Source organism: Artemia sp. Qi Xiang Cuo, chromosome 6 (assembly GCF_049724085.1).
Source record: "Artemia sp. Qi Xiang Cuo chromosome 6, ASM4972408v1, whole genome shotgun sequence".
NCBI classification, from domain to species: domain Eukaryota; kingdom Metazoa; phylum Arthropoda; class Branchiopoda; order Anostraca; family Artemiidae; genus Artemia; species Artemia sp. Qi Xiang Cuo.
Window position 1 is genome coordinate 13,827,423 of NC_142799.1, and position 15,964 is coordinate 13,843,386.

The 15,964-nt window shown below is 32.9% G+C and overlaps 1 protein-coding gene across 1 annotated transcript in view; it reads right to left on the reverse strand.

Annotated features, from left to right (window-relative positions):
- Nucleotides 1-15,964, reverse strand: part of LOC148950890 (uncharacterized) — a 122,065-nt gene that overhangs the window by 94,024 nt on the left and 12,077 nt on the right. The window contains exon 3 of the mRNA XM_089090941.1: nucleotides 12,356-12,922. Within this exon, the coding sequence (XP_088947067.1) occupies nucleotides 12,356-12,869 (514 nt within the window). The 5' untranslated portion in view covers nucleotides 12,870-12,922. The remainder of the gene's footprint in view (nucleotides 1-12,355; nucleotides 12,923-15,964) is intronic.

Sequence of the window (15,964 nt, forward strand, 5' to 3'; positions counted from 1 at the left end):
TTAGTTAAGTGTTTTAGTTTAGTTTAGTTAAGAGTTTTAGTTAGAGTTTACGTTTAGTTTTAATTCAGTTTTAGTTTAGTTTTAATTTAGAGTTAGATTTTTAATTTAGTTTAGTATTAGTTTAGTTTAGAGTTTTAGTTAGAGTTTTAGTTTAGTTTTAACTAAGATTTTTAGTTAGAGATTTAAGTTTAGATTTTTAGATTACAGTTTTAGTTAGTTTTAGTTTAGAGTTTTAATTTAGAGTTTTAGTTTAGAGTTATAGTTTAGAGTTTTAGTTTGGAGTTTTATTTTAGAGTTTTAGTTAGAGTTTTAGTTTAGTTTTAATTTAGGGTTTCCATTTAGGTTTTTAGTTTAGTTAAGTTCTAGTTTGATTTTAGTTTAGATTTTTAGTTTAGAATTTCAGTTTAGATTTTTAGTTTAGAATTTTGGTTTAAAATTTTAGTTTACAGTTTTAGTTTAGAGGTTTAGTTTAGAGTTTTAGTGCAGAGCTTTAGTTTAGTTTAGAGTTATAGTTTAGAGATTTAATTTAGACTTTTAGTTTAGAGTTTTAGCTTAGTTTTAGTTAATAGTTTTAATTTAGAGTTTTAGTTTAGTTTAGTTTTAGTTTCGTTTAGTTTCAATTTAGATTTTTCGTTTAGAAATTAATTTTATAATTTTAGCTTAGAATTATAGTTTAGAGTTTTAGTTTAGAGTTTTAGTTTGGAGTTTCTGTTTTGAGTTTTAGTTTAGTTTAGAGTTTTAGATTAGAGTTTTAATTTAGAGTTTTAGTTTAGAATTTAAGTTTAGATTTAAAGTTTAGATTTTTTAGTTTAGAATATTAGTTTGGGGTTTAGGTTAGCTTTAGTTTAGAGTTTTAGTTTAGATTTACAATTTAGACTATTAGTTTAGAGTTTTAGTTTATTTTAGTTTAGAGTTTTTATTTAGTTTTAGTTTAGTTTTAATTAGAGTTTTAGTTTAGTTTAGATTTTTAGTTTAGAGTTTTAATTTGGAGATTTAGTTTAGATTTTGAGTTTAGAATTTTATTTTAGATTTTTAGTTTAGAATTTAGTTTATAATTTTAGTTTAAAGTTTTATTTTAAAGTTTTGGTTTAGTGTTTTAGTTTAATGTAGTTTTAGTTTAGAGTTTTAGTTTTCATTAGAGTTTTAATTTAGTTTTAATTTAGAGTTTTAGTTTACTTTTAGTTCAGCGTTTTAATTTAGTTTTAGTTTAGAGTTTTAGTTTAGGTTTAGTTTAGTTTCAGTTTACTTTCAATTTAGAGTTTTAGTTAAAGTCTTAATTTACAGTTTTAGTTTAGATTTAGTTTAGCGTTTTAATATAGAGTTTTAGTTTACTTTTGGTTTAGGGTTAATATTCAACGAAAAATAAGACATTTAAAAGGAATCTACTGAAACCTGAATCTCGGAAGCTCATTATGTTATTTTTTATTATTATTGAACACTTTCAATCAAATAAACGAGAATATTCAAAGAAAAAGATGATATATTTTTATTATTATTAAACAATTTCAATCAAATAAACGAGGATATTCAAAGAAAAAGAAAACATTTAACTGAAATCTCCTGGAACCTAGATTCTTTTTTTCTCTTCTTTGAGAAAATTCAGAACAGAATCTGAACTTCTTTGAGAAAACTCAGAATTAAAGTAGAACTTTTTCTCTTCTTGGAGAAAAATTCCGAATCGAAGTATAACCTTTTCCATCTTGTACAGAAAAATTCAGAACAGAACTTGATTTTTTTCTCTTCTTTAAGAAAATTCTGAACTGAAGTGGAACCTTTTTTCTCTTAGGAAAAATTTAGAATTGAACTGTAGCTTCTTTTCTCTTCTTTGACAAAATTCAGAAGAGAGCTTGAATTACTTTGAAAAAACAAAGAATTAAAGTGGAACTTTTTCTCTTCTTGGAGAAAAATTCAGAAAAGAGCTTGAAGTTTTCCTCACTTCGTTGAGAAAACTCAGAATTAAAGTGGAACTTTTTCTAAAATGTACAGTGTGGAAAAAAATCATACCATTAACTAGGTTACATTATTTTAACTGTTGTTTTGCTGTTTTCACATCTAATTATAGATGGCAGCACACCCACTCAAACACAGACATAGTGAGAGAGACAAGCAAAAATTTAGGTTCATTTAGGTTCACTTAGAGTGGCGCGTCAGTTTTACTTAGTTTTTTATTTAAAAAACTAAACTAGAACTCTAAAATAAAAAAACTAAACTAAAACTCCAAACTAAAACTCTAGATTAAAAAATGCTGAAATTCTAAACTAAACTAAAACAAAACTAAAACTAACTAAAACTTTAAACTAAAGCTAAACTAAAACTGTAAACTAAAACTCTAAATTGAAACTCTAAACTAACTAATACTAAACTAAAACTAAACTAAAACTCATAACTAAAATCTTAACTAAATCTAAACTAAACTAAAACTAAACTCTAAATTAAAACTTTAAACTAAAACTCTAAACAAAATCTAAACTAAAACTCTTAACTAAAATAAACTCAAACTAAAATTCTAAACTAAAATTAAACTCAATTACAACTCTAAACTATAACTCTGAACTAAAACTCAAGCTAAAACTCGAAACTAAAACTTTAAGCTAAAACTCGAAACTAAAACTCTAAGCTACAACCCTGAACTAAAACTAAGTTAAAACTCTAAGTTAAATCTCTAAACTAAAACTCTAAACTAAAACTCTTAATTAAAAGTAAACTAAAAATCTAACTAAACCTCTTAACTAAAACTAAACTAAAACTCTTAACTAAAACTAAACTAAAACTAAAACTCTTAACTAAAACTCTAAGCTAAAACTCTAAACTAAAACTCTAAGCTAAAACTCTAAACTAAAACTCTATTCTAAAATTCTAAGGTAATACTCTAAACTGAAACTCTAAACTAATTCTCAAAACTAAAAATGTAAAGTAAAACTCTAAATTAAAACTCTAAACTGAAACTAAACTAAAACTCTAAGTAAAATTCTAAAATAAAACTAAACTAAGACTTAACTAAAACTCTAAACTTAAACTCTAAACTAAAATTCTAAACTAAAACTCTAAACTAAAACTCTAGACTAAAACTCTAACTAAAACTCTAAACTAAAACTAAACTAAAACGCTAAACTAAAACTAAACTAAATAAAACTCTAAATTAATACTCTAAACTAAAAATTTAAACTAAAACCCTAAATTGAAACTCGAAACTGAAACTCTAAACTAAAACTAATCTAAAACTCTAAATGAAAACTAAACTAAAATAAAACTAAAGTGATTATCTCTGAATGAAGACACAGAAATCACTTTTACTCAGATCAAGAACTTGAGTGCGGTTGCTATAATAGACAAGTACCATAAAATGAAACCAAAGAGGATCACTTAACCAACTCTATACACTAGATAATTAATTAAAATATACCTGCATAGTAGTTCATCTTACTGAGACTATCCTAATTAGCTCTGAACACAGACACAGAAATCGGTTTTACACAGATCAAGATCATTAAGTGTGGTCACTATAATTGACACGTAACATAAGATGAAGCCAAAGTGAATCACTTAACCAACTCTATACATTAGATAATTAATTAGAATATACCTGCATAGTAGTTAATCTCACTGGGACTAAGCTAATTATCTCTGAATGCAGACATAGAAATCAGTTTTCAGATCAGGTCGGCTCAGATCAAGAAATTGAGTGTGGTCTCTATAATTGACAAGTACCATACGATGAAACCAAAGAGGATCCCTTAACCAACTCTATACATTAAATAATTAATTCAAATATATGAGACTAAGCTAATTATCTCTGAATACAGACACAAAAATCGGTTTTACTCAGATCAAGAGCTTGAGTGTGTTCACACATTTGGTTGTCTAATTATCCGACCAATTTTCTACTGTCCTTGGTACTTTAGGGTTTTAAAGAAGAAAAAAAGAAACACTCAAAAATTTAACGTACAAGGATACCAATAAGCATTACTAACCATGTTATGGCTGTTCACAAGACTTCCAGCCAAGTAAAAATTCGTTTTCACTATTTCTTTCTCATGCTCCTCAGTGTCATTATTATCGCTGAATACAAACCCAGAAATCGGTTTTACTCAGACCAAAAAATTGAGTGTGCTCATTATAATAGAAAAGTATGATAAGATGAAGATAAAGAGGATCAATTAACCTTATCTATTCAGTAGATAATTAATTAAATATACCTGCATAGTAGTTTATCTCACTGAGACTAAGCTAATTATCTCTGAATGCAGAAACAGAAATCGGTTTTACTCAGATCAAGAACTTGAGTGCTCGCAATAATTGACAATTACCATAAGATGAAACCAAAGAGGATCACTTAACCAACTCTATACATTAGAAAATTAATTAAAATATACCTGCACAGTAGTTTATCTAAAAGTCAATTTGAAGGACGCGGGTTGCTGACGAAAAAACCCACTGTTATTGGTATTAAATTATCATGGAGGTAATTTTTAGTGCAATACACCTTTTTTATAATGTTTGTGTCAAAAATTCCTCCATTGTCAGGCGAAAAACCCACTTTTATTAGTATTAAAATATTACGAAGGTTATTTTTATTTAAATATACCTTTTTTGTTATAATTTTTGTGTCAATAGTTCCACCATTGTCATAGATTATTTGGATATTAATTATTTCGAACTTTAATAACAAATTGAGAGGATGCGGGTTACTTTTCACTAAAATTCTATAATAACAAAAGATTTAAAGATAAAAAAATATAAACCTATTCCTATTTTCGTATATCAAAAGGATGGTTATTATATATTTATCACTTTAAGAAATTCCCACCATCATTTTAATATATATTTTATAACACGTTTATCTAAAGATATTTAAATTAGCTCGAAATATATTTGGATGGAATCTGTCAAAAATCCACTATGTGGAACAGTTTAAAAGTCACCCTTTTTCATGGTCTATTGAAGTTGATACGAGTTTAGCAAGAGACACAGTTTTGTTGAATAATAAACTATTTGGCAATAGATAACTTGAAATGAAGTCACTATTTTAGAAAGGAAGTACTTGAGGATAATAGCTTAGAAGGAAGGTAATATCTAAATCAATTATATACAAACTATTTAATTATAAAAAGTAACTTACATTTAAGAATTGGTTAACTCCATTTTGATTGTCTATATGTTTCTCCAACCCCTCAGCTTTATCGGCTAAGTAGACATTAGAGGTAGTTTCACATGGCAGTTTTGCATTATATTCCTTTCTGTAAGGTCAAATTTTTTAACCCTTTCCTCTCTTCGGAAATTTAAATAATTATTCTCATTTTATATCCATGTAAGAATTATGTGACAGATTTCTGAAGAAACAATTTGATGCTCGTCCAGCGTCACAGGCTGTTTTTAGATCTAGTTTCTTACATGAGTAGATTTATCGTCATAGGCTATTTTTAGATGTTCTGGTTGGAGTCCTTTTGTCTCCCAAATATGGTGTTCCATTAGTAGAGCAAGGGCTTCCACTACTAGACATGGGTATTATCAATATAATCCAACCCCTTGGCTTTCGATCTTCTCGGGTTTCTTTTTTTCTTAAAAAAAGGTACCTTCAACTATGCAGATACACAATTCGAAAAATACACAAGAAACCATTTTGTATTAATGACCAGAAAATCATCAAAAGACCGCGATATTTCAAAATCACAGTTTATTTGTTGCTGTTTAGCTCTTTTTTCTGGCTTTGGCTTTTCTTCCTTTAGACTTTCAAAACTGCAGTTACCAGTAACCTCCTTTATTTCAGCATGTAATTACCTATTTTCGACAGCTTCTGATTTCTTTTTCGGTTTGGTGTGCAACCAAAGTCACCCATCTAACATGGTTTGGATGAGCTGAATTACTATCAGGTTTTTCTTCTCAATGTCCACTTTAAGCCAATTTCTAGTTTGTTAAAACATCTTGTCAGTAGCTTGCTCTTTGTACCCAGTGGCTTAATTTTTCTGGTAATGACTTTTCAAGAGACTCTATTCTTTGCCGGCTGGAAGAAAGTTCATGGAGCATTTACGGGTCTTTTTCTGCAAGCTTCCGTCGTTCTTCTTCACTTTTTTTTCCAGCTCTCTCTGATTCTCGAGAAAAATGTCGTAATTCGAAACGACATTCTCGTTGCACAGTCGTTGTTTTAATTGATGATAGGGAGAGTATTCTATTGCTGAGGAGAGTAGCCTGACCATGTCCTACATACTTTCACACCAAATTTCGAGTACGAAACTTGAACTCGAAGGCATTACATAAGTATAGCAACCTATACTACTTAAGAGAACGGAGATGGAAAATAGAGAAATAATGATGTCAGTTTTTTGGTTTTGAAGTAGATAATTAGTTTTAGTACTGATGACGGTCACTGTATATGTGACCGAAATATCTGGCATTTTTTGTGAAATTTATTATACACTGTCTATTAAAAAGGATTTTATCCCTATTTTGGACTTTTATTTTATCGTTTTGGTTTTGAAGAGGGGACTATACAAACCTAATGAAAGGTTTTTGAATATGACAATTTCAGTGGTGTACTTTTTGATCTGAGGCCATTTTCGAGCAGTCTCAGGCGTGTTTATTCAAGACTACAAATTAATGGCGTGAAAAAATTTTCAAGATTACAAATTAATGTTGAATTAAAAGTGAATCAAAATGAAACAGTTATCACTCCTGAATTTCTTTTAGTTGAGTATTTCTTAGCATTAATTTCTTAAAACCATTTGTTTAATTTTCGGTTACCATGGTCCGAGGATTGTTCTTTACTAGGTTGCAGCTACCAATGAAACAATGACAAAAGGATCAGGTACAGAAGGGTTTGACATCAATGACTTCTTTGGTGAAGTTACTAATACATTAAGAATGAACTGAGGAAAATATCGAATCTCGAGGAATACATATCTAAAAAAGCCATCAAATATCTTCGTCCATTATTATCAAGAAGACTTGGACGCTGTAGCCTTGAAATTATTCTGCAGTCTTAAGGACACAGATGGTCAAAAGCAATCATTCAGAGAGTTGATTGACTCTAATAAGGACGTAGAGGAATTCAAGATTAAAACGACAAGTAAAATGGTCTAAAGACATTCTAACGCTAATATATGGATCAAGTATGAGTCGATTGCCTCACGAATAACCTTGGAAAGGTACCAAAAACCAACCAAATGCTCGTTAATAATACCTTTTCTGCTCATTCCCCCACCTCTTGGCATAATTGAAGAACTTTTTGGCTGAAAAGTTGAATTTCTAAGGTTTTGTTCCGCGCATGGGGCTAAATATACAATGAAGCTAAAAAATAAAAAACTGTTCTGAGGGAAGTATAAACAAAAACCCAACTTAGAAGAAAGTTAAATACACTTTTTGAAGGTCTGCTGTTCATGCATATGCTAGTTTCAGCCATAAAAATCAGGATTGAAGAAAGAGAGAAAAAAAGATTTACAGAGAATGATAAACAGAACGGGAGGTTGGAGGGGGAAATCCTAATACTAATTGAAACGGGGGATTTTATGCTCAGAGCGCCATTTTTATTAGTAGGAATTATGTGATATAAAAAGAAGTTTTCTCAGCAACTTCAAAGAAATATCTTACCTCATTCTTACAAAGAAGGATCAGAGCAATTTATTGAACCTATACTGTAAGGGGGGAAGTCACCAAACTCCTAGGCAAGTCCAAGTAAATTTATCTGCCTTGGAAACAGCGAACGCCATATAAAATAAGCTTTCCCTGCATCTTTGATATAAAGTAAGGCTTCCTTATATCATAGGCAGCGCAATAGCGCTGCCTAAGTAAAGAACAATGTTGGCTCAATATGTTATTTAGTTATTTCTTTGTTTCTTTTTTACCAGGGCACTTCGTATCATAAGAGATGTCGTAGAAACTTCGAAAGGGTTCATTAGATTGGAAATTAGAAGGGCTTGTGCTCTTTTTAATAGCCGAAAGTGATTGGAAGCCAACTAACACCCATTCCACGCCCACCATTTCCCAAAACAATCAAAATTTGGAGATAGTCATTTTGTTCAACGTAGTTAAAAGTTGTGGAAATTAGGTCTTTGAGGATGATAAACCCCCCACACCCCTGAGGGCAGGGTTATAAATTATGTAAGTTATGCCCAGGGGACATATGAGGTTTTTGGAGAAAAGGTTGTCATAGAAACTTTAAAAAGGGCTCAAACTATTGGAAACTGAAAGGGTTAGTGCCCTTTTTAATAGTAGAAAGTGAATGGAGGGCAATACCCTCCTACCTAGGCCCACCGTTTCCCCAAATACGTCCAATAAAATTAGGAGATAGCCATTTTCTGAACGTAGTTGGAAGTTATGGAAATTATGCCTTTGAGGATGACCCCCCCCCCCACACACACAAACACAGCCCTCAGGGCAAAGATTGTAGGTTACGTCCTGGGGCATATAAGGTTTTTAGAGAAATCGTTGTTGTAGAAACTTCAAAAAGGGTTAATTCGATTGGGTTCTGAAAGGGCTAGTGCCCTTTTTAATAGTCAAAAGTGATTGGAGGGCAACTAACCCCCCTCTCAAGCCCAACATTTCCCCGAACACATCCAATCAAAATTTTGACATGATCATTTTGTTCAACGTAGTTTAAAGTTTACGAAATTATATCTTTGAGAACGACAACCCCGTACAACCCTCGGGGCAGGGGTTGTAAGTTATGTCTTGGGGGCATATAAGGTTTTTACAGAAAGTGTTGTCGTAGAAACTTCAAAAAGGGCTCATTCGATTAAAAATTGAAAGAGATTGGTGAGTGCTTGCTAGTACTATTTTAATAGTCGAAAGTGATTGGAGTGCAACTAACCACCCTCTGACGCCCATCATTTCCCCAAACACATCCAATCAAAATTTTGAGATAGCCCTTTTGTTCCACATAGTTAAAAGTTTTAGAAATTATGTCTTTGAGGCTGACAAACCCTCTACACCTCTCTGACCAAGGGTTGTAAGTTATACCCTGGGGGCATATAAGGGTTTTATTGAAAGAGCAATCGCAGAAACTTCAAAAAGGGGTCATCCAATTGGAGATTGAAAGGACTAGTATCCTTTTTAGAAATCGAAAGTAATTTTAAGGCAACTAACAGCCCCCTCATGCCCACCATTTCCCCAACCTCCTCCAATCAAAATTTTCAGATAGCCATTTTGTTCAACGTAGTTGAAAGTTCTGGAAATGAGGTCTTTGAGGATGACAACCCCCCCCCCTTCAGCCCTAAGGACTAGGGTTATAAGTTATGCCCTGGGGGCATATAATGTTTTTTTTATAGAAAGTGTTGTTAAAAAGACTACAAAAAGAGCTCATTTGATTGAAAATTGAAAGAAAGAGTTGTCGTGGAAATTTCAAAAAGGGTTCATTCAATTGAAGATTCAAAGGGCTAGTGCTCTTTTTAATAGAAGAAAGTAACTAGAGGGCAACCCGCCCCCCCCCCCTCATACTCACCATTTCCCCGAACACATTCAATCCAAAATTTTGATATAGCCATTTTTTTTTACTTAGCTGAAAGTTCTGGAAATTAATCTTTGAGCATGACAACCCTCCACAGCTCTCAGGGTAAGGATTTTAAGTTATGCCCTGAGGTTAAATAAGTTTTTTATAGAAAGCGTTGTTGTAGAGACTTCAAAGAGGGCTCATTCGATTGGAAAGAGAAAGGGATAGTACCCTTTTTAACAGTCGAAAGTGATTGAAGGGCAACTAACCCCCTCTCACGCCCATCATTTCCCCAAATACATCGAATCAAAATTTTTAGATAACCCTTTTGTTTAACGTAGTTTAAAGGTCTGGAAATTAGGCCTTTGAGGATGAAAACCCCCCACAACCCTCAGGGCACCGGTTGTAAGTTATGCCCAGGGGGCATATAGTGTTTTTTATAGAAACTGTTGTAATAGAAACTTCAAAAAGGATTCATTTGATCGGAAATTGAAAGAGCTAGTGCCGTTTTTAATAGTCGAAAGTGATCGTATAGCAATTGTCCCCCCTCTCACGCCCACCATTTCCCCGAACACATTCAATCAAAATTTTGAAAATTTTCGAAAGCGATCGGAGGGCGAATGCCCCCCACGTCCATCATTTACCCAAATACTTCCGATCAACATTTTGATATAGGCATTTTGTTGAACGTAGTTGAAGGGTCTGGAAATTATGTCTTTGAGTATGACAGCACCCCCACAGCATTCAGGGCTAAGGTTGTAAGTTATGCCCTGTGGACATTTAAGGTTTTTATAGAAAGCCTGGTCGAAAAAACTTAAAAAGGGGCTTATTCGATTGGAAATTGAGAGGGCTATCTCCCTTTCTAATAGTCGAAAGCAATCGGAGGGAGAGTCTACCCCCCCCCCTTTCCACACTCATCATTTCCCCAAACATTTACCATCAACATTTTGATATGGCCATTTTGTTCAACGTATTTGAAAGTTCTGAAAATTAGGTCTTTGAGGATGATAAACCCCTCAGAACCCGCAGGGCAAGGGTTGTAAGTTATGTCCTGGGACACATAAAGTTCTTATAGAAATTTGTGTCGTAGAAGCTTCAAAAAGGGCTCATTCAATTGGAAATTGAAAGGATTAGTGCCTTTCTTATTAGTCGAAAGTAATCAGATGGCAAATGGCTCTCCCCCCCCCCCTCCCCATGTACATCATTTACCCAAACACTTGAGTTGTTTTTCCATTACATATTCTGTTGCCTTATTTGGGCATGATATGCAAAACCCATGTTTCGTCTCTAGTTCAACTGGTTGCCGCATCAGTGGCACCATTGAAAAGACAACAAAGTAAAAACAGCAGTTAATTCTTGGTTATTGGAGCTGGCGGCAAGTTCTTATAAATACTTTACTTTAAAATTAGTTGAGAGGTATGATAAGCGTTTCAAAAAACTTGGTAACTATGTTGAAAAATAGAGTAAAGTACGCACTTTCTCAAAGAGACCTTAATTAAAAAACATGCCTTGTACATTCCAAATGCCAAAGCTCTAAGAATAACAAAATTTAACAGGTTTTTAAGTAGTTAGTGGGAAAGCATAGCAAAATTCGAGATGAGAGATTTACCCTATTTTCAAAAGTCTATGAAACAACATTCCTCTTTCAAAAATTTGCAGACAATCTAACTCTTTACTCATTTTTAAGGTTTGATGCCAACAAAAGAATTATTAGTACTTATTTCCTTTGTATACATGAACAACAATTGCTAGGGAAATTGTTTATATGCATAAAATTACATAGTACCTATGAAAAAAAACTTTTCTTTTTTAGCCCAATTTTTGCAATGGATTTAGGGGCCTTTAACTATTTAGCCTTAAAATTCTCTTTTATTTTAAACTATAAGTATGCTCATTTACGTTTTCTTCAATTTTGTTGTCTTTTAATTAATTTTTAATTAAAATAACGTATAAAGGATGTGGTATCTGAATTTATTTTGAACATTTTTCAGAATAAGACAACGTTCAGTTTTGAGTTAACATAGGAGAGTAAGATAAAGGTTAAAGAAAATAATTTTTAAATATGAAATTAGTGGTAACTGTAGAATGGTGCCCTGTGATGCAAGTGCACAGATACAGCTACCAGTTCACTCACTGCAAATGAAAGTGTCTCCACTAGGTGCATATCAATAGGTTTTTCACAATTGATATTGTGATAATGCTCTTTTCATGCTTCCCATCCTTTCCACTCCAGAAATGGCCCCTTAACTGCCATTTTCTGATAAAAAAAAAAACACCGTTATAAACACTGTTCAGAAATAACATGGAATAAATTATCAATTTCAACAATTTAGAGCCCTCTCACCCATGAAACATCCCCTCCCCCCCCCCCACCGTCATGTTAAAAAACAACACTAATTCTTACCAAAATCAAACAGTTTACCGACATTTCTCGGAAAATGTCAGAACTTACATACGCATTTGAATATAAATTTTCAGACGAATAGAAGATACTTCTGGCGGGAGGGAAAAATCTGTCCTAGGAAAAGGGGGGGGGGGGGGTCAATCCAAAGATTCATTCTTAAGCTGTAAATTTACATGAGGCATTTGGTACAACTCAAAAGTGAGAGAAAATTCTCCTCTTGTTTCCTTCCTGGTATGATGTGCGATAAGAGAATAAAACCTTTTGTGAGACTACAGCCATAACATAAAATTGAAGAAATCATATATTAAAAAAGGTACAGCTCACTGTGACTAATATGTAATTGGTCTATGTGCCCTGTCTCTACAAGACTTGACAGGTTTTTCTCCCTCCTATATTTACCTGTTTTATTTTTGCTATTCTTTTTTTGCTGAAAACCCTTGTCAGAATTAATATTTAATCAAAGAAATTTGATAAAAAAAAAAAAAAAAAAAAAAAACTTTTTTTCCAAAATTCAAAATACAAGGATATACCTTTTATTAATTCTGCTTTCATCTTACGTTTGAGATTGCCAGAGTTGTGAGTCAGAATTGACTTAGATTCTAGCTGGTGCTCCTGTGGCAAATTTTTAGGCTTTTCTTTTGCTTTAGAATCAGTCGAGGATAAGGTTGATGACATGTGACCAGCAGAAAGTACATGCTCCTTCATATTGTCAATGTTCTTGCACAAGCAAATTAGGCATTTCCGTTCTGTTCCTGCTTCGTGCTCCAGAATATGTATAAAAAGGTCAGAAAAGCCTTTAATCTTAATGCGGCATATTTCACAGTGGGATGGTAAATGTTTCTCACACAGTGTGCTTTTATGAAGCTGAAGTAAAAGCACAGAATTTTGCACCTGTTTACACAAGTCACATTCTAGTGTGGTAGCATGAATGTCCGTGAAGTTTTCCTTACGTATGCCATTCGTCGATTCATTAGCCTTGGAAGACTCAACCTCTAAAGGGTCAACTTCATCAGGAGAAAACAGTGCAATTTCTGGTAATGACATACTAGTTTCAATTGGAAACGAATGTCTATTGCAGCTTCGTGGCGCTTCTTCCTCTGAAATAGGTAAATAAACGGAAATAATAAAAACAACAACTAATGCACAATTTATGCCATTTATTTCAATAGTTTATTCTCTCATAGAGACCTTTATATTTTGGTAGTTATATGAAAAAACATATTTTACCTCCCAATTTATCCCCTGATGCCTAGGATTATCAAGATGGTGGCGGTAGAAAACTTTTTGGATGCAACAGAGGAGATAAAAGAGACGTTGACAGTTTTTTTTTATAGGGAGGTATCAGTCATTTATTAGGCCAGCGTTTGAGATGACTTTTACTGTCATTATGAAGGTGTTTGTGGAGGGTATATTCAAAGATATCCTGGGAATATTTGCAAAGATGGAAGAAATGAGAATCAATATTGAAATAGGGAAACTACTATGGCCACTATTGTGGGCCAAGCGCAACTACTAGAGGCATAACTAGCTAACTCTTTGGAGGAGTAGAATGGGAGGGGAATATATATTTCTGATAGTCGGGTCATTTTCACTGAATGAGATAAGCATTTTGTATTATGTTGTTTATATTTATATAAATAAAGAGTTGAGTTCAACAAGAAATTGCAGAGCAATTCATCAGGATTGACTTGACCATGTAACATTATGAGGTTCATAACGAAACCCCTTACTCAAAACAGGATAGTCAAAACATAATCACTCTTAAAAAAAGAAAAAAAACATCTGTAAATTATATTAACAATGTTAACTCACACATAGAATCACAGAAAAATAATTTCTTATAACCTAGAAGGTTAAGAAATATTTGACCATCATTTTTGCAAGGGCATGCTACTTCAAACGCATTTATAACTGCAAAAGGGATTAAAGCAGTGTAATCAGATATTTTAGCTGTCTTTATGGTCCATATAGGTTTCGCCCCATGGCATGGCCCTGTTTTAAACAAGATGCAACATGCTTATGTCTTGGAGAACAGTTTCTGATGGAAAGAACGGAGTATCAGAGGGATTAAGGACCCAATCTGTAACTCCAACGATATAGCTTCATCATTCTTCTACAAAAGATTTTACATACCTACCTTTCTACTAGGCAGCTGCCAGTGATCAGGAAAGGGAAGGGGAAACAAGCCTTACATGCTATTAAAAAATTGGGAGTAGATGTTAAGGACTGTTGGAGGGTCAACTGCTAACAATTCTATCATTTGAATTCAAGATCTTTGTCTGTTTCCAGTTTAAACAAGGTGTGAGTTGCTTAACCCTCTGCTGGGAAGTTGAATTTTGAGAGGAGGTGAAGAGGAGGTCAGAGTCAGAATTTATACCTTAAAACACAAACTATAATCATTTAGAAAGCAAAGAAAAGCCAGGGGTGTCTTTCTTGAGCAGTTAACTACAGCCAAAACAATTTTTCCCACGAACAAGGATCTTTATGATCTTGGCACAAACATGGTCAAAGTTTCTCTAGTTCAGGAATTTGCTGACATTGGAAACATTGTAGCATACTAGCTCCTCGACTATGTATACCACCATTTAAAGAATAAAGAGCTGGCAGAAGGTGAGCAAAATTTGGTAGTGGTAAAACTTCTGAAAACATGTGCTCAAGAACAAATGTGATTTTGATTTGGCCATAAAAGGGGGCAAAGTCCTTAGTCAGATAAAGGAGGGCCTATTCATAGGGGCCAGAATCTCAAAAGAAAATATATATATACAAATGACAGTTACAGAAGCTCCAATTGTTTTGTTTGGCATGAGGTATTTACCTTCTGATGTCCAAATATTTTCTTACTATATTTTAACTTTTTTTTTTCCTCTCTCAGTGAGTGCATTCTGAAAATTCAAGCTTCAAAACAAATGTTTCCTCTCAACAGCTTTGGCTTGAAAGCACTATTTGGGCTGTGATCACAAACCAAATGTTCTAAATTTTGAATCATACAACAATACTTTTTAAAATTCTGAAAAAATTTAGAGTTCCTAAGGAGAAGCTGAAACTAATATTTTGCACTTTCATCCGCCCCTTAGTTGAATATGCTTGTCCGGTTTTGCACTTTCATCCGCCCCTTAGTTGAATATGCTTGTCCTGTTTTGCACTTTGCACTTGGATGAAACTGATAAAATAGAACGAGTTCAGAAGAGATCACTGCAAATCATTTATGGCGGTTCCCCTCAACCTTACTCCTTTTACCTCAAAAAAATTAAACTTGAATCCCTTTCTTCCCACCGAGAAAAATTATGCCAAAGATTTTGCTCCTGCCTCCTCCAATATCCCATCTACCGATCATTCCTTCCCCACCTTTTGTCGCTATAAGACCTCGTCCCCCCGGGGAAGTGGCTGAGAAGGTTCCGAAACTGACCCCAATCCACTGTAACACCATGCGCTACAGTAAAAGCTTTGTGCCAAGCTTTGTGAAATATTACAATGATCTCTAGTGTGTTTATTATTTAGTTTATCTTATCCTGACGAAGGTTTATTAGACAACTTTATTTTGCTATTTATGACTAAGAGACACCATATTTGGGCTTTGTCCATGAGAGCTATGTCTTGTTTTTGAATTAAATGAAAAATAAATTTGAATACTGAAAGATAATCAAACGAAAATAATAAACCCCATGGATATTGCTGATAAATCTAAGGGAAATGAAAAGATAACATGGATATGTAGGTTTATTTTCACCTAATCTAAAACAGACTCTAGTAAACAATTTACATCAATTTTTTTTACAACTAGTTTTTCCATATTTGCTTCAGTAGCCTATAATTATTAAGATATGCATTAATTAATTAACATAATTTTTTTCTACTGGGAGAACCAAGAGCTCAAATCATTTTCTATATATATATTCCTAATTCATTAAACAGAAAAAAATTAAATTTTTATTAAACATAATCTGCAAAAAAAGCTATACATTATTTTTGATGAACAAATAAACTTCCAAATGGGAATAAATCCCTTTATTAGACCAGTGAAAACAGATATAAAAGTCTGAATATTTTGACCACATATAAAGCAGTCGTAATAAGCAGAAACACTAAAATATTAAAATCAAAAGTAACATATTTATAAAGAACAAAATAATAACTTCCAG